Raw genomic sequence first — 26,033 nt, forward strand, 5'->3', positions numbered from 1 at the left:
TCTATAATTTATTTTCCAAAAAAAATATTTTTTTGAATGATCTACTCTATAATGTTGCAAAGGCTTTTTATTTCACATAAATGCTGATCTTTGGATCATTCTATTCATCAAAGAATGCTGAAAAAATGTACTCATGTTTTAAATATGATAATCAGCAAATTATAATGATTTGATTTCTTAAGGATGTGAAACTGGAGTAATGATGCTGAACATTCACCTTTGATCACAGGAATAAATTATATTTTAAAATATTTTCTAATAGAAAATAGTTATTTTAAATAGTAAAAACTTTTGCTGTACTTTGGATCAAATAAATTCATGGCTTGGTGAGCAGAAGAGACTTCTTTAAAAACATAAAAAATCTTTATATAAAATCTATATATAATTTCTGTCCCCCTCACTTCTGAAAAGATGGCTACGCCCCTGATTAGTACACTGACCTACAACAAAAGACAAAGATCAGATCAGTGAATAAACCACTGCCATACCTGTGCATGATTGATGCACAGCTAGTGTGATGAGTGATCACAGAGTGATGTCCAGATGTGTGGTCTGGTTTGTGATGTGATTGTTGATCACACAGCTGTAGCTGTTTTTCTCCTGATATTCCACCTCCAGAGGTAGAGAGAGACTGATGCTGAGATCAGACACACTGATGCTGGACAATAAACTGTTTCCTTTGAACCAGGAGAGAGTCACATGACTCACATTTTGTCATTGTCTTCATCTATTTGAGTAACATCAGTGTGTAGAGTGACAGAATCTCCCTCCATCACTGACACTGAGTCACCAAACACACCTGATGATCAAACTGGAACAGATTTCACACTTTTGTTGCTTTACAAAGCCTTAAATCAGTTCTTGTAGATCTCACAATATTATCTGGTTTATTTGATTGATCTGGAAGGGACAGCAAATGCTACTTGTAACTTACCAATCAGACAACACCAGAACAAGCAGAACAAGACAATCCTTTGAAACCTTTTCTTCAGTAGTTCAGGGACTGATGTAATAAAACCATCTGCTGAAAACACTCGAGCTGTTCTGCTTTATGAATCCTCCCACAACAGAGTTTGACCCAACTACTGACTCAGTAGGTTCTACGGTTACATATAAATACAGTATGTCTCTTATTAAGACATTAATTGTTGATTGTTGATCCTCAAATATGGCTTGTGAGATCCACTTTCTTCCAGAGTTTAGCTCAAACCACAGCCAGAATCTGTGAGTTTGTTTAAAAATATCTTTGGGTTTGTTATCAGAAATAATTGAACTATTGTTAAATAATTTAATTAATGTCTTTATACATTTGTGTTTTCACTGTATAAATTACACAATGCTCAACCCTGCAAAAACACATTGTGAAAATATCAAATTAAAAACTCGAGATAATATGTCTACACTCCACAACACCAGCAACTATAGTAATGCAGTTTGGTCATTTAAATGTTTAACTCTTCCATCATTATTGTATGGACACAATCAGGTCCAGCTTCTAATATGCCTGATTAAAGATGGATGTTCAATCAACTTTTATTGGTTGGTTGTATGCAACAGTGATATAAAACTATGTTCCCGTTTTCCAAACCACTTGTTCAAAACCACACCAACTGCTATTCAATAAGACATGAATCCAGATGTTTAGTCAGATGTGATCGCCCTGAAACAGTTGAACTTGTTCTAATAATATTAATATAAAACGTGTAAATGATATGACAATGAAAGACTAAAGAGAGAATTATTCAGTTAATCAGCTGAAGATTTTGTTAAACAAAGATGCAACAGTGTTCAACACTGTAAAAGAGTCAGAGTTAATAATCAGGATTTAACTTTTTTTCTTACGATTTAAGATTTGTATCTCCCAGTAGGTGGCGGAATGTGCACATAAAGCTTTTTTGCCAACCTCCATTACAGCCCACAGAAGATGACGAAGAACGTGGACTAATGAACGAATGAATGAAATCGAAATTAAATTAGTTTTTTTGATATATACATATCTTTACCTTGTAAAAAAAAAAGAAATGAGGCTCCGCTCTATGTTGATATCTCGGTTCATGTTTTTACTCGCACATGGTAAGACATTTTATGTTACTATCTGTTGTTGTCAGTTTCAGTTTGCACAAAGAGTTTCCGAAACTGTGCACGTGCTCATCCCTATGGGCTACAGTGAGTAAATGAAGTGTATTAAAAACTATCATTACACAAATGTTTAAATCCATTAAATCGTTATATAAACTGATAAGTGTAGATTTAATGTAATTTGAGTCGCTTTGAATAAAAACCTGTGCCAAATAAATAAATAAGATATAAATTTAAATAAAACCAAGAGCTATTTTTATCAATGTAGTAGACCTAATAAAAATAAAATCAATATTTTGTAATTAGCACCATTTTCGTAAGTGTTTTCATTGAATAATTATTTATAATATTCGTAATGGGAAATATTTATTGTGAATTTGTGAAAACACTTGGCTGTATGGACGCACAAATATGTTTGGGGAAATCAGAGAATATTTGAAGTATGTCTGAATGTGAAGGCTAAATCAGTGATGAATTTATTCTGTTTGTTTCATGTGTTACTTTATGAATGGAGCTTTGTCTCTCCACACCCTTGAGATGTGTTTTCTGTAGGCTAGAAAATCATTCCGGTGTTTCCGGTGTTACGGTTTAACTGGTTACCGTGTTATCTGGTGACCAACTTCCTGTTTAGGTCTCCGCTGCAGATGTGCTGGAACGACGGCAGCAGATTCGCCGATTCTGAAAGCACAAACTGACGTGATATTAAGTGCCTAATAAAAGCAGATTTGCTCATTGCATGATTTTGATATTCTTGCAGAGATAACAAGTTATAGGTATGATCGCCCGTAGCGGCTGAAGTAAGTAGGATAAACAAAAAAAATAAATAAAGTAAATCTGTGTTGGCACGGGTTTCGAACACGCGCTAAAAGACGACGCGCTGCAAGACGACACTCACGAACCACCGAGCCACCGATCTTTACATAAGCAGCTCCAGATCTCTGGATTCAACACAGGACTCTCGGCGTCACATCGTGAAACGAGCTGAATCAAGGAATTGTGACCGTGTTAACTTGTGACCTCTGTTTGCAAGCCAAAATCCAGTTTTACTGTTGCTATAAGTTTCAATTCCAGCCAAAGCGCTTCTAATGCTGCTAAATGATTTGATACGATCTGGAAATTACTCATCGTCAAAAATTACGAACCCCATTAATGTAAACATGCATAACAACAGCCCAACGTTTAAGTAGCTTAGTTCCATTGGTTCATTGGCAAAACACATTCTTACAGTGGCAGGCTGCCCACATACACTTCTTGGCTATGAACTGCAAAACTAGATGTACAGAATGCATCATTTCACTTTGAGGAACAATATTTAATAATAATAGGTTGCACTACTTTGCTGTAAAGTGTAATTTACTTTGTTTAAATAACTTTGCAACATATTTTTCTGCTTGAATGGTTGTGATTGTATGCATCTGAATTGAAATCAACTAGACACAAAGCACAATTGACTACATAAAATTGTCATTACAGACTTACATGCAAAGACCATCAAAGTTTTGATTGAACCCAAATGGCCATTTCCATTACAACCATTAAAGCTCGTGAAAATGTTCTGTGATGTTTTTATTCAGGTTTTTCAGCAGCATTTAGATAATATAATAGATAATATTTCACATAATCTTTATTAAACAAAATAGATGATAAACAAGTTAACACAGGCACATTGTCTTTAAAGTGCAACATGCATTCTTCCCAGATTAATATCACATGTGACCTATGGTTTCACTGGAACTGTGTTGGTCAGCCTCCTATTGATGAAGATTTGATTTGTCCTGCTTGTGTTTAAGTGTGTGTGTGGTAAAGCAGTGAAAAGTCCTCTAGAAGTGTTATATTAATTTGTTTTTTACCTTTGTTTATATAGTGCTTTATACAATACTGATTGTGTCAAAGCAGCTTTACAGAGTCAACAGGAAAACTGAGAACAACAGTCATTTTCCAGCTAAAGTCAGTTCATTGATTTAGTGATGGCATCGTCAAACCAATGAGCTTAGTGATTATGAACCAGTGAAATGAACCACTTCTGTGTACACTGTCTTTTGTAGCATGATTGATTTGAGCATTAACATTTCTTTGATTCATTTTGTTTTCTTTGTATTTTTGACAAATGTCTAGTACACCAAGATAAATTCCTTGTACCTATAAATCCTTTGTATCTTACAATAAAAGGGATTGTGATGGTGAAAAATAACTTGTGGAGCATTGATTGAAAGATTTTGGAAATTTGTCATTTACATATTTTGACATTGTGGCTGAGAGGTTGCATGGGAACAATGTCCCAACAGATATGGATCCATTTCGAAATCCTGATTTTTACTAGTGTTTTTGACACTCTTTAAAAGTTGTGGCTATTTAGTAACACTTTAAATGTTGTCTTGGATAGATGACAGGTGATATATATCTTTTTTTATGTTGTAAAATAAGAAGTGTATGTGGGCAGCCTGCCACTGTGAGAATGTGTTTTGTCAATGAACCAATGGAACTAAGCTACTTAAACGTTGGGCTGTTGTTATGCATGTTTACATTAATGGGGTTCGTAATTTTTGACGATGAGTAATTTCCAGATCGTATCAAATCATTTAGCAGCATTAGAAGCGCTTTGGCTGGAATTGTTAACTTATAACAACAGTAAAATTGTATTTTGGATTGCAAACAGAGGTCACAAGTTAACACGGTCACAATTCCTTGATTCAGCCCGTTTCACAATGTGACGCCGAGAGTCCTGTGTTGAATCCAGAGATCTGGAGCTGCTTATGTAAAGATCGGTGGCTTGGTGGTTCGTGAGTGTCGTCTCGCAGCGCGTCGTCTTTTAGCGCGTGTTCGAAACCCGTGCCAACACAGATTTACTTTATTTATTTATTTTTGTTTATCCTACTTACTTCAGCCGCTACGGGCGATCATACCTATAACTTGTTATCTCTGCAAGAATATCAAAATAATGCAATGAGCAAGTCTGCTTTTATTAGGCACTTAATATCACGTCAGTTTGTGCTTTCAGAATCGGCGAATCTGCTGCCGTCGTTCCAGCACATCTGCAGCGGATACCTAAACAGGAAGTTGGTCACCAGATAACACGGTAACCAGTTAAACCGTAACACCGGTATTAAAGCCTGTTTACACTCAAGAGCGATAACGATAACTATCCTATAAATAAAGTGAACGATAAATGTCTGTTTATTCTTATTTCGCTCGCTGCAGTTTCCAAGTAATGAAAGCGATGTAGTCCTGGCTACTGATTTTAGCTATCCCTCTATGCACATTTTTTCTTCTGTTATCAACAACTTCATCTTAGCACTAAATATTATTCATGCCCAATCGTGTCATCAATAAAGAAATTATTTAAACAATGTTTTTTGTTAGTGCATGTAATTTAACAAAAAGCTGTAATGTACCTGTTGATGGTTATATCCTGACGAGTCTTCACTGGAGCATCGTTTCTCGGCGAATTGATTATTTTCATGGATCTACCATTAACAAAGTGGAAAGAGCAAACGTGCAGAAATTTTCAGTGGTTTCTTTAAGTTTAAGGCCTTTAGTTTTAACCAAAGCTGACAAGCTTCTTCTCTCGGATGGGGCGTGCAAATCATAGGGTGCCCCATCCACATTCAGCTCTGGTGTGTGGATTATGATAAAAAAATATTATTGCAGGTATTGTTTATGCTTGCACCAGCTATTATGACACGAATTAACTACACAAAGTATGCCAGTTTTTCTTTGGTCCATATTTAAATTAAACTAGTCTGTAAAATCTACCAGAGTATGTGAGCGGAGCGGAGTGGGAGCGGAGCGTGGAGTGGAGCGGTGTGATTTTGACAGGAGCGAGGAGCGGATTTTTTAAAAGTCGGAGCGTTGTGGTTTTCACTCACTCCAAGAGCGCTCCACCACCGCTTCATCACGAGTACAATTCATGCCAACGGCCCGTAATATAACTGCATATTTAGCAAGTATTCATGTTAAACATATTTAACTATAGCTTGATACAGATGGATCTCTCAAATCAGAAGGTTACAATGACGACAATAGCCGGGAGGTTATAGGTTAGTTCTCAAGGAGTTTGTCTGTTCCTTTTACTGAATATTTTCGGGTCAAAGCATGATTTAAACAGTTACAGCACATTCACACGCAATCGCTTTTGCAATAATGCATTCAAACAAATGTAATCTTACAGTGTTACTTCATCTGTATCTGATTTTGAATGAGCAGAAATCTGTAAGAAATGCATTGATCTCTAGATAAAATAAAAATGTACTGTTATTTTCATCACAAACAAAATTCGCACAGCAGAATACAGTAATTATATTAATGCGGACATCCATGTTATTAGTTTGGCCTGTGGTAGGAAACAAAAGTTTGCACACAATAGCCTAAGCCACTTTGAAACTCCTGTTATTTTATTTTTTATTTTAATATAGGCTACGTTATGAACATAACATTTCAAACATACTGAAATACTTTAGCCACGGAGCGAAGGTGGAGCGGTGTTTCTGGTATCACTGAGCGCGGAGTGGAGCGGGAGCGGGAAATTGTGAACCCGGAGCGGAGCTGGAGCGGAGTGATTATTAAATGCTCTGAGCGCGGAGGGGAAATTGTTGCCACTCCACTCCGCTCACATACTCTGAAATCTACACAGTGACTGAGAAACTACTGAATCACAATACAACCACTATTAGTGGAAGTGGTTTACCGGAAACCTGACACATTATATTTCGAAAATGGTGGCGCCCGCGCTTACGTGAAAAATAAGATGGACGGATGTTATTATTTCTTAATTGTCGTTAGTAGTGTTTTGGGTGACACATGTAGATACGTTTGGTTAACGGCGTTGCAATTAAAACAGTAAAGGTCACTTATAAATCTGTATTCACATTTAAAGCTAGTGTATCGTTTTCGGTGTTATACTTCTGACCCAGCTTACTAGGCTTCAAAGCATTCATAGTTTATTTTTATTGAAAATTGTGAACACCATGTCTCTGGGTGTTATGGATATTCCCGTTTTGATCATTATGTTTAGTCATGCATGTTATGTATCCAACACAGTTGATGGATTTTAAAACAAAAATTAAAGGAAACTTTAAAAAATAGAAAAAAAAATATGAGGACATACTTTGTTCAATGATCGAGGCTAATCTTGAATAATACTTACTTTAGTTTATATTTAGATTTTCTGACCCAGTCTGTACATTATGAATCCACAGATGTTTCTCTACTCACAAACTTCATTTTTATCTGTAGGAACATTGTCACAGCATTTTCAATTTTTAAAACTTTGTCTGGCTTATCTAAACTGTTTATTCCTTCCTCAGGTGTTTTTGTGGAGGATATTAGCGGAGTGACAGTATCCGTGACGGAGGGAGATTCACTCACTCTATACACCAATGTTACAACAAACCATCAAGTAAAGATTAAATGGTATTTCAATGACACTCGCATCGCTCAAATCACTGGAGATCTCCGTTATATCTGTACTGATGTTCAGTGTAATGAAGGGACTGAGAGATTCAGAGACAGACTGAAGCTGGATCATCAGACTGGATCTCTGACCATTATGAACATCACAAACACAGACTCTGGAGAATATCTTCTTGAGATCACCAGCAGCAGCAGCAGCAGCAGCAGCAGCAGTGTAAAGATCTTCAGAGTTGTCGTTCATGGTAAATATTTTTGTGGATGTTTAAAGACTATATACTTAAATCACAATTTGTTTATTAGTGCAGAGAGGTTCAAAGCCGTTTATGCTCTTTACTTGTATTAAAGTAGCCATTTACTATAATATTTCAGCAGACCACGGGTCGGTGTTCTGTCGATTTGTCCTACGCTGTCAGATTTTGCTACCTCCCATTAAAACAGTGGGTAGTACGATTCGACAACGAAAATGCTACTGTAAAGTTATGGATAATTAACGTCTACACCTACCACTACCCTTAACCTACCCTTACAGTACTGCAAATACAGTAATTATGTGTTATATTTGCGGTTGTAGCTAGAAGGGATACAGCTACAGGAAACCAACAATACTGTAAATATTATTTTTCTATCAATTAGATTGCGTTTTTATTAAAGTCTCCCCCAACCCTAAACCTACCATTACAGTGATGCAAATACATTAAATATCTTTGTCAGCATGAGAAAAAGGACGCAATATTGATGTGCGTATGCACAGTAAATCCTGGTAGAAAAACCTTGACAGGTGGATAAAATTTCAGGACACCAGGACTTGACTGGAGTGTTGTGTCAGAGCGCTGCTCATGAGGCTGTTGGCTCTGATGTTGTTTTTTATTGCAGAAAAAAAGATCCTTCAAACAGCTGTTGGTTTGTGTTTCAGGTGTTCCTGCTGCCGAACCAGATAAAATACAGAGAAAGTCATTGAAGGAGGGAGAATCTTTCACTTTCGATCCTGGTGATATAAACACAGATGTTGTGATGATGTGGTATTTTAATGACTCTCTCATCGCTGACATCACTGGAGATCAGAGTAAGATCTGTACAGATGTTCAGTGTAAAGAGAGATTCAGAGACAGACTGAAGCTGGAACATCAGACTGGATCTCTGACCATCATGAACACCAGAACCACAGACTCTGGAGATTATAAACTACAGATCAGGAGCAGAAACTTTATCATCCACCGTCATCGCAGAATCAGTATCATCAGTGACAATAACTTCAGTGTACCTGGTGAGTTATTCCCTTGATCAAGTTGAGATAGTTTAATGATTTGTATCTGTTCATTGTAGCCTGTTTGACCAAGAGAGCTCTAGTTATTAATATATCATTGAGATAATATCTTCACCATGGTATACATGTTGAATTACATATTTGTCATAAAGTGATCACCATGAACAATGTCTATATCAGTCAGCATTATAATGCTGTTTTAGGTGGCGTTACTAAAAAAACAAACAATGCCACCATTTCTCAGTCGACTCATCATCATCATCCTGTAAATCACACACAACTCATCTGATGACTTCAGTAAAAGGAGAAATCAATTAAAAGTCAATCTCCTGTAATAAATACTGTCTTTATCATTTCAGATCGGCGTGTGCTTTTATTTGTCATCACAGGAATATGTGTTTCTCTTCTGCTGGTGCTTGCAGCAGGTTTCATTGGTAAGACTGTGTGTGTGTGTTTTTATATATATATATATAAAATTGAAGCCCAGGTGAATCAATGTTCAGCAATACTCAGTTATAAAATATTCCTGTGCTTTGTAAAGTCACAAAAACCTCACACACTGTATTTAATTTCAGTTTAAGGGACAAATCTAAATAATGGTGGAAAATTAATTAAAAAGACAAACAGTCTGAACTTTAGAAGCACATTTGTTGTACGAGAATGAGACAAAATGTAAAAAAGTTTGCATGCTGTGTTTGTCAAATAAGTGATGTTGACACTGCAATGATGCAAAATATAAAGTTAATGTGGGTTTATGAATTTCAAAACCTGATAACTCAGTATTATCTCCTAACACAGTAAACATTGTGAAACAGGATTCTGTCTTCAGTGATTTATCTCTTATGTCCAGAGTTATCTGGGGTTCATTTATTATTTATATGAAAACCCCTAACTTATTTCTGTTCTTTATGCAGCTATCATTTTTATTTATCTTCTCTGAATCTGTTTTCTTTCTTTCAGGAAAACGCTATAGAAGACGCAAAAGTGGTATTCCCCAAAAGTAATCTATCAGCTGTGCTTTAATTTCACAGAGGTGTATATAGTATAATGTGTGGTCTATATAATTATGTTGTAAGCATTAAGTTATTCTTATACCCTTGTTTGGTGTAACGTGATGTAATCTTTATCTTCATACTTGGAGCACAATAATAACTTGCAATATATTTATGCATCATGACCCTGAAAGTGTGGATTGTTCCTGTGATCCACTAATGAAAGAGAAAGAAAGAATTTTATTCATATCTGTTTATATACAGATATAGATGTATATATTTTTATCTTTCACTGTGTTCATTTCATATCCGTTGAGCTTATGATAGACTTTGGTTGGTTATCAATCACTCTTTAGGACTTGTCATTGTCACACACTCGCTGTGTCTTGTTTTTGACTGTTATGTTGAAGTTCTGAACTCTCAGCTGATTAACTTAAACCTGGTTTAGATATGACCAAGAGTAAGTTCAGTCGAATCTGAGTATGTGTATGGTACACATTCTCAACAGAGTCCTGAATCCACAAGTCACCATGAAGCATCATACCTCATATTACATTATACATCTTTTGTTTAATTGCATTATACATTCTTATTGTGGTCAGGTGTCATGTTTCATTTTAACCTTTCAATGTCTTTTATTCTATCTTTTTCAATTACTTTGTGCAATAATTATATTGTTTGTTTTTCAAAATATGTAAATTGTGTCTACAGTAAGATTTACAGTTTTGCCTTCGCATATGTAGTAAAATCAGATGTATCGCATTAATTTGAATTACAGTATTTCCCTCAGTGTTTGTTGCTGATCTCAGATCTGCCCTTTGTTTTTCTAGTTTTGTTTTTGTTATTTGTATCGTTTTAATTTATCCTGATAAAACAAAGCCCTTTAACACCAATCCTGTTTCAGACAAGTTCACATCCACAGTCAGTGTTTAGATCTACTTTATTAAAAATAAAAGCTTAACAGAAAGAGCTTAACTACAAGATACATGAGAATAGGCTTTGTTTTGGTATTACATGTTGGTTAAATGAAAAACGTAGAGTTATCAGTGTTGTGACTTTAGCTTATTTTCCTGCCACATTTCCGCAAGCTTGGGTCACAGCTAGTGTTTACTTTAAAAATTCTCCAAACTGAAGAATAATAGAACGATTAACTGACTATGTTCTGGAGTATGACAAAAAGGACTGTACTAGCTGAGGTCTGATAGCCTTGCTCAAGGGGTGTCAGTCAAAACACAGGGTCTGATCAGTTACATCCAAAGAGTTTCATTTCTCTTAAACAATGAAACTTTATAACACCACTACCACCTTGTGGTTAGAAATTGCAACTGCTTTCATATTCAAACCGCTTATGAGGTAATTTACATTTTACTGTACATGGGCATGAACATCGTGTCCATAAAGATCAAATAAACAGCGATGCAGTTACTAATATGGCAGTTACATACAGTGGAATACGAAATCTGACTTTTGTTCATTGCTTTGTGCTTACACACATATAACACCATATGCAGGTTTGATTAAACGTGTCATAACTGAAAAATAAAAAGCTATTTGACTACAAAAAAAATCGCTAAACTTTAACGAAAGAGTCATTTTATATTATCACAGTAAACATTTTGTAACATTAATCTAATAATAATAATAATAATAATAATAATAATCATAAGCTTGAGCAATGGCGAAATTAGCCATCGAGTAATGCTCTACGCTAGAGCCACAATCAACAGAGATCCAGCAGCAGCAGAGATCAGCACTTAAAGAAGTGAGTCTTGTTCTGGAGGAGATTGTGGGTCCAGAAGTTCATTTGTGTCAGAGCGCAGTTGCTCTAGTCAGAAAGGGGACTTTTATTATGAAACGCGCTTATCGCGGGGAGCCGGAAGAGAAACTGTTCAAGACTTGGAGATCATCAGACCGCTTCTGCTGCTGATAGCGATGGGGTTTTGTGCATAAACAAGAGCTGGAGATGTGCATCATAGTTTATATAAGCCTTAGACTGAATCTATCTCGTGTTGTGTGCGTCCTATACAAATAATCGTTAACTGATTGCTGATTGTTTATCAATGATGACGCAGCCCGATTGTGTGTGCTATTATCTACAGATATTCTTGCACATGTTTATTTACAAAGTTCATAGTTACAATGTTTATAATGTTATGAGTAACGTGGATAAATAATGACCATGGATGCACTGTCATACAAAGTGTTTATAAATCATTATGTTACTGTAAAGGGGAGCAGCCTATAGCTGTGTATGAATAATACTTGTAATAGTGGTTCCATTATACATAGCCTATTGTTTTATTTCTTTCAGAGAAACCACACCATTCATCACAGTCATACATTCCATGCTTCAACTGATAAGCACCAAAGCTCTCTCGAGGAGACCAGATTCTTTAAAGTCTGTGCTTAAGTTTCTCCTCTAACTGTCTCACGCCTCCAGTCATTCTCAGCAACCTGTGTCTGCTCATCTGCAGCGGTCTCAGAGTCACAACACCTTATCCACTGGGTGTCCACTGCAGTCCTCAAGCATCTTGGTCCACATCTTGTTATTAGACACAGACTGATGTGCATGTAAAGGCTGACACCCCTCTGAGTTGATCATATCATATCTGTGAAAATAAACCTGTTCAAACTGATATTTCCCTCTGTGGTGTTCTGACCCACACACCTGGTTCACTGCGATTCAAGCTAGCCCTAACAGTACTACACTGACATACAACAAAAGACAAAGATCAGATCAGTGAATAAACCACTGCCACACCTGTGCATGATTGACAGAGTGATGTTGAGATGTCAGGAGAGAGTCACATCCCTCACATTTTGTCATTGTCTTCATCTATTTGAGTAACATCAGTGTGTAGAGTGACAGAATCTCCCTCCATCACTGAGTCAATAAACACACCTGATGATCAAACCGGAACAGATTTCACACTTTTGTTGCTTTACAAATCCTTAAATCAGTTCTTGTTTCTAAATGTGAACTGAGGAATATCCCTAAGAGCAAAGAAAAATGCATGGACAACATATACAGTATTAATATGTGAAGTAATAAGTAATATCTATACAATGTGTTATCTGCTATCAGTATTTTTTATTTTAAATCAGGCTTATTGAGAGACATACCTGAATCCAGAACATATCTCACAATATTGTCTGGTTTATTTGATTGATCTGCAAAGAACAGCAAATGATGTTTATAACTTACCAATCAGACAACACCAGAACAAGACATTTTATCAGACATTTTACAGATTTTATTCAGAATACAATCAAAAACAATTATTTATTTCGTATGGATACCTGCACATATAGGTATAGAAGGTAATGAAGTGGTGGATCAGATAGCGAAAAAAGCATTAAAACGTCCAGACATAGAATTTAATAGTCCAATGAGTAAATTAGAAATAAAAAGGCTAATTAAAAAAGCATCAAAAGATATGTGGCAAATTAAATGGGATGGTGAGAATAAAGGACGGCATTTATATAATATTCAAAGAACAGTTGGAAATGAAATGAGAATTTGTGGGAATAGAAAGGAAGACCGCATAATATCTCGCCTTAGAATTGGACACACTGCACTTAACCAATCTTTATTTATAAAAGGTAAACATGAGTCTGGACTTTGTGTAAAATGTGATCTTCCTGAAACAGTTGAGCATATTTGAATAAAATGTAAAAAATATGATAATGAAAGATTACAACTTACAGAAGCACTTAATATAGAAATAAATCAGATCTCACTTCAGAAAATGTTAAATAAAGATGTGGATATAGAAATGTTTCACAGATTAATTAAGTATCTCAAAGATACAGAGGTAATTAATATGATTTAAAGAATTACCACCTAGGTTAGTTACTTATTTCTTTACCTTTTATTTTATTTTTATCTTTTGCCTAGTTAGTTTTCATTACCGTCAATGCTCCCACTCCATCCAGTAGGTGGCGGTAAATGCACCTAAAGCTGGTTTGCCAACCGCCATTAAACGTCAAAGAAGAAGAAGAAGAATTAACGTGGACTAATGAATGAATGAATGAAATCGAAATTAAATTCGTTTTTATATACATATCTTAAATTTACTTTGTAAAAAAAGAAAGAAATGATGCTCCGCTCTATGTTGATCTCTCGGTTCATGTTTTTACTCGCACATGGTAAGACAATTTTTGTTACAATCTGTTCTTGTCAGTTTCAGTTTACACAAAGAGTTTCCGAAGCTGTACACGTGCTCATCCCTATGGGCTACAGTGAGTAAATGAAGTGTATTAAAAACTATCATTACACAAATGTTGAAATCCATTAAATCGTTATATAAACTGATAAGTTTATTTAAAATGTAATTTGAGTCGCTTTGAATAAAAAGAACTGTGCCAAATAAATAAATAGGCTATACATTTAAATAAAACCAAGAGTTATTTTTATCAATGTAGTAGACCTACTAAAAATAAAATCTATATTTTGTAATTAGCACCATTTTCGTAAGTGTTTTCATTGAATAATTATTTATAATATTCGTAATGGGAAATATTTATTGTGAATTTTGTTTGTTTCATGTGTTACTATGAAAGGAGCTTTGTCTCTCCACACCCTTGAGATGTGTTTTCTGTAGGCTAGAAAATCATTCTGGTGTTACCGGTATTAAAGCCTGTTTACACCAAGAGCGAAAACGATAACTATTCTATAAGTAAAGTGAACGATAAATGTCTTTTTATTCTTATTTCGCTCGCTTCAGTTTCCTAGTAATGAAAGCGATGTAGTCCTGGCTACTGATTACGTGTCGCAAAGACACAAAAGGAAAAACAGATGGGTAGCCTACATGATATCCTCCAAATACAGAGGAGTTGTCCGTCTGTTTAGACAGTTATCGTCTTTTAAAGATATGATTCATACTTGCATATGAGTCAGTTTCAGTTTTTGTTGTTCTTGTAGCATTTAAACGACTTTAACAGTAGATGTCCTCAGCATGTTTCGAGCACATCTAAACTCAACCTTATTGATGAAAAATGAAACAGTAATGTAAATATCTAAAATATCAATGCAACTATACACCCATTGTTAAAATTAGCTGGAAATATTCAAAAATTACTAATACACTGAAGTCATTTTACCAAGCTAACAATGAAAGTGCAGTGATGTGTGGCCAAGTATGGTGATCCATGCTTGGAATTTGTGCTCTGCATTTAAACAAGTCCATGCATTCAGTAGTAAGCACAAAAATACACACACACACACACACACACCTGGGACAGTGGGAAGCCAATGCTGTGGTGCCTGGAGAGTCTCACCTGGTATTGAAGGAGGAAGAAAGCGCTGCTTATTCACTCCCCCCATGACAATCCCTGCCGGTCCTGATATTAAAAAATAAAATAAAATGTAATAAAATTAGCAGCAGTATGCACTTGTTGCTGAAATAAATAAAAACTAGTGGTGGGCATAGATTATTATTTTTTAAATCTAGATTAATCTCACTGTGCTCTTGAAATTAATCTAGATTAAAATGGCTCATTTGAATTCTGCCGAAGGCATTCAGAATATGTGTGTTACCCAAATAAAATTGACAAACAGTAAGTCTTTGAGAAGGGGTTTATCAAGCTATGTGGTGCATTAGAAAAGGGGCTCATCTCCTGTTTCCAAAATGCATCACAAACTGCTTGAAAAAGATGTAAACTAATTCCACGTTGCACAAGGTGCAAACAACCTTACGCCTGGTTGTACCAGTGGGCCCTGTTTGAAATGGTTTAATTTGTATGTTAGTTTATTTTTATTTATTTGTGCTATTTACACAACGTTTAAGTTCTTTTCAAGTTTGTAGGTGTCAAGGTACAGAAACCAAATAATTAAATGAAAAATAGCACTGGATAGTCTTCAACATAAAAATGAAATATACAATCAAACCTACATTTATTCAGACACCTTCAACATTTCTCACATTATTACAGTTTTGCTATATATATAAAAAATTATACCTGGTGTCTGAATAATTTTTGGTTTGACTGTTAAAACTACAAAGTAATTAAATCAAGAGCGGTGAGTGATTTTCATTTTCATTTTCTTGGATTAACATTACAGCAGCCAGTAGCTAAATTAGGCGCGGTCACTTTAAGAGACGATGAACGCATCCAATATAATACACATCCCATTTTTTTCCTCAGCTGTTTACTTTCACTTAAGAAATACGTTTTTTCGAGCATAATTTCCAAGGTGGATATTTTGACATATTTTGTATGTATTTGGCGGCACAAGAGCAAAAATAAGCAAATTCGATGTTCAAGTGTTTTGCTTTCTCTGCGCGAGCCCTGAACACCAGAACACCAGAACACCGCGAGTGCTGAATTGGGCTCTTTCACATCTTTTTGTTTGTTCAAACTGCGATATGTATTTGTTCGTTCAGGAGCAGGATGAACTTCGAGGAGAACTTCGCAGAAGAGAGCTCGGTTCAGTGTCGCTGTCAATGATACGCGGCTCTCTCTCTCTCGAGCGCACCGAACACAGCGCGCGAGTAACAGCTACTCTTTTCAGCTTTTCCGCGTCTTGTGTTTGGATGCTTTAATGTTTAAATCGACAAGCGGTAAGGCTTAAAAACACGTGAAAAAGATAAGCTTTCGTGACGATGCGCAGCAGTGGCCCGTCAACTGTCCTGAGCATCTTTTTAGGCTGACCTCAGCCAGTCGGTTATATAAAATATCAAGGTGAAAGTCATCATAACTCGCCTAGACCCAGCTCCCAACCCAACTTTGAGAATAGATTAACGGCAATATTTTTTTTATCGCCGATAAGAGTCTCACGTTAACGCAACACGTTAACGTTGATAACGGCCCACCACTAATAAAAACAATATAAATGATTGCTGGATTACAAACTAACAAAAAATATTGATACTGATATGTACTACATATTCAAATAAAGTTATAACATTATATAACATTTCAGCCTTTATTTTTTGTTATAAAAAGCATGAGTCATAATGAAAAAAAAAAAAATATATATATATATGTATATGTATGTTCCATAAACAGGTCTACTCCAGTGCAATGTGCATTTTAAAAATCTCAACACTTCTGATTACAAGCAACAAGAATATGGTCAGATATTTGCATTGTTACCAGGAACATACTCTTGCTTGAAAATACACAGGCAGGTGTGCTGAAGCAGGCTGGAAATGAACTTTGCAGGATGGTGGGTCCCAATGAACAGGGTTGAAGACCTTCGGTATGTGCCCTGCCTCCAAGACATCTTATTCGTTTTTGTTAAAGGGTAACTAAACCCCTGGTCAGAGCCTGACTCCACCCACTGGCAATATTTGAAAAATGCTGAGCGGGTGGGGCGTGAACCTGAGACCCGCAGTGACGGATTGATTGACAGCTGCTTGTCAGAGACGCTAAAATGGAGAGTGACTGTAGTGATGCAGGTAGCTTTGCAACAGAGCATTCATATGAAGTAGAGGACTTTTCCCCCCCACATTCACCTGAAGTGGAGGATGTCGAGGTGCCTGTGGACACAGGGCCAGGGCCTGAGCCATATCAATTCGATAGTGATGGGAAGTTCGGATCATTTTACAGACTCAGACTTTTGAGTCTCGTTCAGCAAAATAAACAAATCTTTTTTTGTGTCATTTCATTCATTTCGTTCATTTTAGCGAACTGTAATTAAAATGTTACGTGTTACTTCCCCAACACATCTAGTACTTACGCAAACGTTGATCACACTACAAACAATACAAAACTAAAATGCTATAAGATACAGAAAAGATTAATTCATTCTTTACCTGGGTCTTCAGTCTGTGATTAGCTCACCTCATTTCTTATCTGACAAGTCTTCGGGTTAAAGTCATTCATTAATCACGTGACAGCCCCATACGCTATTTCTGACATTTCTTTCACTGTGTTTTTGTAACTGTTTCTTCAGGATCTGTGGTGTGTTATTATTTTATAAATAAATAAAACCCTGTTATTAATAAAATATTGATTGATTTGTCTTTTTGACTGTCTATCAGTCAATAAACATTAGGCTGCATAATAATATAATAATCCAAGACTACAATACAAAGTATTTATAGCCTAGTTTGTTCATTTGTAATCCAATTTTGAGTTTGCTGGTATAATAATTGCTTTTCCTAGGCAAACTTGACGTTTTGGTCTAATATATGTATGAGAAGATTTCTCAAAAAGGACATAATGACATAAGTTAAAAGCCAATAACATTTTGAATCCTAAACAAGTAACACTACAGTTCTATAGTCTAATCTGAAGGGTGAAGTCAAAAGACATAAATCATACGACAAGGTTTTAAAAAAAAATATATATCTTCTTCAAAGTGATTTCGCCATCATTTGGACAACATTTAAAGCATAAACCAATAATTATAATAACAAATAATAATAAGTACTATGCACCCATTTGTAAGGAAGGTTGTAAATTAACTAATTAGATTGTCACGTGACAAAAGAACGAACAACCTGAAGACCCGAACTATGAACTAATTAATTCTCTTTCCGGCTCAAGACTGCATTGACTGACAGGTGAATTACTACTAGCGGAACAGAACCTATAGAATAATGCGCATGCGCACTTGAACGAATCACTCCCCGAGAAGACTCGTTCTTCCTGAGTCCCATTAAAGATATGGTCAAAATGAACGAATCGTTCAAGAACGACATATCACTACAATTCAAGCAGCTGGCTCAAACTGCGGTCTTAACTCCCGCACCACGTCGCTTTTCAGCGCAAACTGTGTGGAGAAGCCCATTTCCACCTGAATTGCATTGGAGAAGCAATCCCATGTAAATTGCAGTTTGCACACTGCAGCTCTAGGCGGGAACTCGCGGTCTTCCAGCCCAAGTGCATGCAACCACTGGCGCCTAATTTTAAAGTCTGCTGGTAAACCATGCAGTCCAGCAGTGCTGTCGCAACCAGCAACACTACACCTACGTCCCATCCTGACCACTGTACTAAATACAGATAAATCTACGCCAACTTGAAGCTCTCTTAAATGATGCACTAACTAACTATTCTTCTAACAATACTAATGTTACACTAACAACTATGTTAATTAACTAGATATGCTACACAAAATAATCTAAATAACTATATAAAAGCTATGCTAAATAGATGCTATAAAAGTCTATCCTGGTCGTTTTCGATACTCGCAATTCCAACTCCTGACTCACTACAGTCAGTGATTTTGACGGAACAAGATGGTTTTATACTGCCAAGGGCGTGGTAGCTTGTACCAAGGGGTGTGGTGAGCTGGAAATTGCTTGCATCACTTGCCACTGCAACATCCAATAGGAAAAATCAACTGCAGTAGCCACTGTTCAACCTGAAGAGGGCAGCACTCAGACGTTTTCACGAAAAGTGAAGTGACATACAGCCAAGTATGGTGACCCATACTCAGAATTTGTGCTATGCGTTTTAACCCATTCGAAGTGCACACACACAGAGCAGTGATCTCACACACACACACACACACACACACACACCCGGAGGAGTGGGCAGCCATTTATGCTGCAGCGCCCAGGGAGCAGTTGGGGGTTCGATGCCTTGCTCAAGGGCACCTAAGTCGTAGTATTGAAGGTGGAGAGAGAACTGTACATGCACTTCCCACCCACAATTCCTGCCGGCCCGAGACTCGAACTCACAACCCTTCGATTGGGAGTCCGACTCTCTAACCATTAGGCCACGACTTCCCTTACACCATATATTGTAGAATTAAAACACTTTATACTCAAATGTCAAAAAAGTTACTCGAATCAATGAACAGCACTAATAAAGCCCCATTCTTATAGATCCTTAACAAAAAAAAAGTTGGTTTAGGTTTAGTTACTCTTTAAGAAATATTTTGTTTTAGTTGTTGAATACAAAAGGTTTGACACATTTACCAGTTGAAGATTTATTCACTGTGGCATCCCTATTTCATTATAATTTCCTATTGAATAATTATGTTTGGTTTATAATTTACTAATTTCTTCTCCAGGTGTTTTTAGTGTTGGCACTGAGGAACTGTCAGCATTTGTGATGGAGGGAGATTCAGTCACTCTACACACTAATGTTGAAACAAAACAACAAGAAGATATAAAATGGTATTTTAATAACACTCGCATCGCTCAAATCACTGGAGATCTCAGTTTTATCTGTACAGATGTTCAGTGTAATGAAGGGACTGAGAGATTCAGAGACAGACTGAAGCTGGACAATCAGACTGGATCTCTGACCATCATGAACATCACAAACACAGACTCTGGACTTTATGAATTAAAGATCATCAGCATCAGAAGAAGCAGTGAAAAGACCTTCAATGTTACTGTTTATGGTGAGTCATTTAATGAATTTAATGAATAAATCTGTTTAAAAGCAGGATTAGATAATATAATGTTATCCTTTCTGTTTGAATGAATAATTGGTGTAAAATACGTTTATAAAATGTGTGCAAAACAGAGATAAATGTTGCTTTTCAAAGAGCATGATTAATCACTTTCACATCCAGAGATTGTTTTATGTTTTGGCAAAAAGATCTTTCAGTCATCGGTTGGTTTGTGTTTCAGGTGTTTCTGCTGCTGAACGAGATGCAATGAAGAGAAAGTCAGTGAAGGAGGGAGAATCTGTTACTTTATATCCTGGTGTAATGAAAAACCCAAATTATTTAATGACCTGGTATTTTACTGACATTTGCATCGCTGAAATCATTGAAGAACCCAGTAAGAACTGTACAGATGATCAGTGTAATAATGGCACTGAAAGATTCAGAGACCGACTGAAGCTGGATCATCAGACTGGATCTCTGATCATCACAAACACCAGAAACACTGACTCTGGAGAATATCAACTACAGATCACCTGCAGCAAAATCACCATCATAAGGAACTTCAGTGTTTATGTCACTGGTGAGTATTATTTAGTTTATTCCCTTGAGCAATTAAAAAATAGTTTAACATTTTTTCTTTTTTCATTCTTGGATTTTTCTTTATTGTTTCATTGCGTTTGAAAAAGTGAGCTTTGACTCCAGTATCAAGTAGAGTTGCAAAGGGATGGAACATTTATAGAAACTAAAATAATAATAATAATAAAAAATAAAATGCTGAATAAATTCCACAATTTCTGTAATGTTTCTGAAATATTTCACCTCTTTGCAACCCTAGTATTAAACTATCACCTTAAGGTCAAGTGACTAATTGTAAAAACATTTCTGACAGCTCAATGATGTGATGCTATTTTAGGTGATGTTCTCCAGAACACACTACAACTCTTATCAGTTAAAGTAATATGATGCTGATGACTAAAGTAGAAAAGTGAAAAAACTTAAAATTTTGAAAAAAATTGATGGTAATTTGCTCTCTAGTAATAATGACTTATTTACTCTTTCAGTTTCAGGTCTGTCTGCAAGTGGAAAAGCAGGAATATGTGTTGCTGTCCTGCTGATTATAGCTGCATTTGTTTGTGGGTTTTATTTTTACAAGCGTCGAGTAAAAAGAAAAGGTGAGTATTAGTGATGGGAAATCTGTTTTTTTTTTCTGTGAACTGATTCTTTCAGACCGCTTGTTTCAAAAACTTGGTTCAAAAAGTGATTCAGTTTACTAGATGATCATTTTTGTGCCCCAATTTGTCTAATTTAATACACAATCCTTCAAAACTTTTATTTTCTTATAGGTGCACACTTAAAGTACTTTGTAATCAGTGTCCCTCTAGGTTGAAGTCATTGGTTTCAATACATTTGATTTATTATACTTTCTGCTGTTCATCATTAACATACATGTATAAATATATAGTTCTGTCAAATTATTAACCGTGATTAACTGCATCCAAAATGAAAGTTTTTTGTTTACATAATATGTATTTGTACTTTGTATATTTATTATGTGTATAAATAAACACACATGCATCTATATATTTAAGGAAAAATAAGTCATGTTTATACATTTAAAATATTTCTATATAATATCAATTATATTTATATAAATATATACATGGAAGTATTTTCAAAATGCATTTTTATGTATTTACAGTATATAGACACATAATAAATATACACAGTGTATATATATATATATACATATATATATATATATATATATATATATATATATATATATATATATATATATATATATATATATATATATATATATATATATACTCTAATTAACCAAAGTAGTGTGTGTCTAATTGAGTTTGTTATTGTTGTTCAAACAGACACCAATAAACAGCAAAGTGATCAGGTAAGATACTATGAGCACTAAATCAGTTTGCCTACAAAAAAATCTGAATCAGGGCCCGTATTCATAAAGAATCTTAATGCAAAAAGTAGCTCCTATTGACAAAATTCTAAGAAAATTCGTAGAAATGTGGGTGTTTACTCTTAAAATTAAAGAAAAAATCCTAGTAAAGAACAAAGTAATTCAGAAAGCATCTTAACCCTTAAAAGAGGTCTTAAGGTCAAACTTGTTAGGAGCACAGACGAGGACTTTTAAGAGGCTTAAGAGTTTCTTTAGCAGAGGAGAAAATGGCAGAAAGATGAAGAGGCAGAAGAAATGTTGCAGACAGTGACAGTGAGTTAATAAAACGTTATAGATTATATAATAATTTATAATTTAATATATAAATTAAAGTAATTACTACATTATGATATTTGGCAACTGGGAAAATGCAACAATGCAATAGTGATGATTTGATTCTGTCACAACCTTCTGTAAGCAGAGTGATCACACAAACAATTACAGCACTTTCAGAACATCTTCGTTTCGAAGATCATTTCGTTTCCACTGGACCTTCCCACCTTTCAGGCTCAAAAACTGCATTTATGAATATAGCAGGCTTTAGTTTAGTTAGTTTGTGCTATACGCTCCCATGTCTGCTTCTTGTCCCTTGCTGTGACACCCGGCCTGAATTGTCCTTTAAGAATGGCCTTGTGTTCATCCACTAACTGGGCTAACACTAAACACTGTACCTCTGTCCAGTTTGGCTTTCTCGCCCTTCTTGGTTTTGATTCCATGTTTGATACATTAAAACCAACATTCAAACTGCCATTTAGATAGTACAGCAATCACTGTAATTGGAAAGAGTGGAACAATTTTTATCATTCTAAGCCAATCAAATACCTTATAGGAAATTAAAAGCATGGTAAATGAAAAAAGAATTTAGATTTGTGTGTGTGTGTGAGAGAGAGAGAGAGAGAGAGAGAGAGAGAGAGAGAACGGTCAAGTAGGAAAAATTACGCATGTAAATTCAAAGTGAGAATTAGAATAGACCCTATACTTAAAATCACTCTTTTTTTTTCATTCTTGGACAGCCAACCAATCACAGTCTTCAAAAGAGTGTGTCATACATAGCAACAGGGTCAACCCCGCCTCCTCACTAAGATGAAAGTTTTTGTCTTTTCATTACTCAGAGTTGCTCTCAGATTGGTCCCGAATCGCTCTTAAGCTAAGACTCCTACGTAAAAGTTTTGAAGCTAAATTAAGAGTTTTCTGAGAGAATTCTTAGAATCTTTATGAATACGGGCCCAGGTTTGTGTGAAATATGTTTGAAACACCAATAATAACTGATTCATCAGGACAGCAGCGTTCTCACAGTTTACTTCATAATAAACAATGGTGTGGATACATTCTCATTATGTAATTATATAATTCCAATAGTTGATTTAATGATGTTATTATGATAATTATATATATATATATATATATATATATATATATATATATATATATATATAAAGTGCAAGGGTGCCAATACTGTTGGCCACAACTGTATGTTACTGTAGTACAGAAGATGACAGTGTAATGCAGTTTATCATATTCATTAATATTTAGTAAAATAACACCATATTTTCTGCAAACAAAGAAATACAGTCTATTTTTTTTGTGTGAGCGAATCATTAATCCTGTTCATGTCTTTCACCTTCTGTGAATCTGTTTTCTTCCAGGTGAATGATGTTAATGATTCATCTCCTGATCAGAGTGACGTTCCACTGATGGATGTTGCTCATGAGAGGTCCTCTAATCACACTGACGCTCTAGTGAAGAACACCACCAATGACTCGTCCTCTAATCACACTGCTGCTCTAGTGAAGAACACTACCAGTGACTCATCCTCTAATCACACTGACGCTCTAGTGATGAACACCATCAATGACTCGTCCTCTAATCACACTGACGCTCTAGTGAAGAACACCACCAATGACTCGTCCTCTAATCACACCGATGCTGTAGTGAAGAACACCACCAATGACTCGTCCTCTAATCACACTGCTGCTCTATTGAAGAACACTACCAGTGACTCCTCCTCTAATCACACTGATGCTCCAGTGATGGAAACCACCAATGACTCGTCCTCTAATCACACTGATGCTCTAGTGATGAACACCACCAATGACTCATCCTCTAATCACACTGACGCTCTAGTGAAGAACACCACCAATGACTCGTCCTCTAATCACACCGATGCTGTAGTGAAGAACACCACCAATGACTTGTCCTCTAATCACACCGATGCTGTAGTGAAGAACACCACCAATGACTCGTCCTCTAATCACACTGCTGCTCTAGTGAAGAACACCACCAATGACTCGTCCTCTAATCACACCGATGCTGTAGTGAAGAACACCACCAATGACTCGTCCTCTAATCACACTGCTGCTCTATTGAAGAACACTACCAGTGACTCATCCTCTAATCACACTGATGCTCTAGTGATGAACACCACCAATGACTTGTCTTCTAATCACACTGATGCTCCAGTGATGGACACCACCAATGACTCGTCCTCTAATCACACTGATGCTCTAGTGATGAACTCCACCAATGACTCATCCTCTAATCACACTGACGCTCTAGTGAAGAACACCACCAATGACTCGTCCTCTAATCACACCGATGCTGTAGTGAAGAACACCACCAATGACTCGTCCTCTAATCACACTGCTGCTCTATTGAAGAACACTACCAGTGACTCATCCTCTAATCACACTGACGCTCTAGTGAAGAACACCACCAATAACTCGTCCTCTAATCACACCGATGCTGTAGTGAAGAACACCACCAATGACTCGTCCTCTAATCACACTGCTGCTCTATTGAAGAACACTACCAGTGACTCATCCTCTAATCACACTAATGCTCCAGTGATGAACATCACCAGTGACTCATCCTCTAATCACACTGATGCTCCAGTGATGGACGCCACCAATGATTCTTCCTCTAATCACACTGATGCTCCAGTGATGGACACCATCAATGACTCGTCCTCTAATCACACTGATGCTCAAGTGAAGGACACCACCAATGACTCGTCCTCTAATCACACCGATGCTGTAGTGAAGAACACCACCAATGACTCGTCCTCTAATCACACCGATGCTGTAGTGAAGAACACCACCAATGACTCGTCCTCTAATCACACTGATGCTCCAGTGAAGGACGCCACCCATGACTCTTCCTCTAATCACACTGATGCTCCAGTGATGGACACCACCAATGACTCGTCCTCTAATCACACTGATGCTCCAGTGAAGGACGCCACCAATGATTCTTCCTCTAATCACACTGATGCTCCAGTGATGGACACCACCAATGACTTGTCCTCTATTCACACTGATGCTCCAGTGAAGGACACCACCAATGACTCTTCCTCTAATCGCACTGATGCTCCAGTGATGGACACCACCAATGACTTGTCCTCTAATCACACTGATGTTCTAGTGAATAACACCACCAATGACTCGTCCTCTAATCACACTGATGCTCCAGTGAAGAACACCACCAATGACTCATCCTCTAATCACACTGATGCTCCAGTGAAGGACGCCACCAATGATTCTTCCTCTAATCACACTGATGCTCCAGTGAAGAACACCACCAGTGACTCTTCCTCTAATCACACTGATGCTGTAGTGATGAACACCACCAATGACTCGTCCTCTAATCACACTGAGATTGAGCCTGCAGCTGCCAGGGAGATCTAACATTACTAATTATTTTGATACGTTCATGGGGAGTGAAGAGAGGATAGAAAACAGATATTTTTCCAATCCTCTCTTCATCATAAGACAATGTCTTGCTGCTCAAAGAAATAGTATCATCATACCAAGATTTTAGATGTCTCTACCAATATCAAGTGAAATTTCACTTCAACTTTAGTTTCAACACCATACTAAGAACTAATGATTTTTATCTTAATCATTTAAATGATAAATTAAAGCATGTGGGCTAAATATTAAATTATTTAAACTTAAATTTAAAAAAGAACATTAAACTTTGAGTTTTTGACTTGATTGAACAGCGCTCTCTTCCACCTCAATACCCATG

General features: G+C 36.3%; 1 protein-coding gene across 1 annotated transcript in view; it reads left to right on the forward strand.

Moving 5' to 3' along the window:
- LOC113082688 (dentin sialophosphoprotein-like) overlaps positions 1 to 25,690 on the forward strand; it is a 146,674-nt gene extending 120,984 nt beyond the window's left edge. The window contains exon 5 of the mRNA XM_026254229.1: positions 23,654 to 25,690. Within this exon, the coding sequence (XP_026110014.1) occupies positions 23,654 to 25,690 (2,037 nt within the window). The remainder of the gene's footprint in view (positions 1 to 23,653) is intronic.
- Positions 25,691 to 26,033: the final 343 nt, after the last annotated feature.

This window comes from Carassius auratus, unplaced genomic scaffold (assembly GCF_003368295.1).
Source record: "Carassius auratus strain Wakin unplaced genomic scaffold, ASM336829v1 scaf_tig00036718, whole genome shotgun sequence".
Lineage (NCBI taxonomy): Eukaryota > Metazoa > Chordata > Actinopteri > Cypriniformes > Cyprinidae > Carassius > Carassius auratus.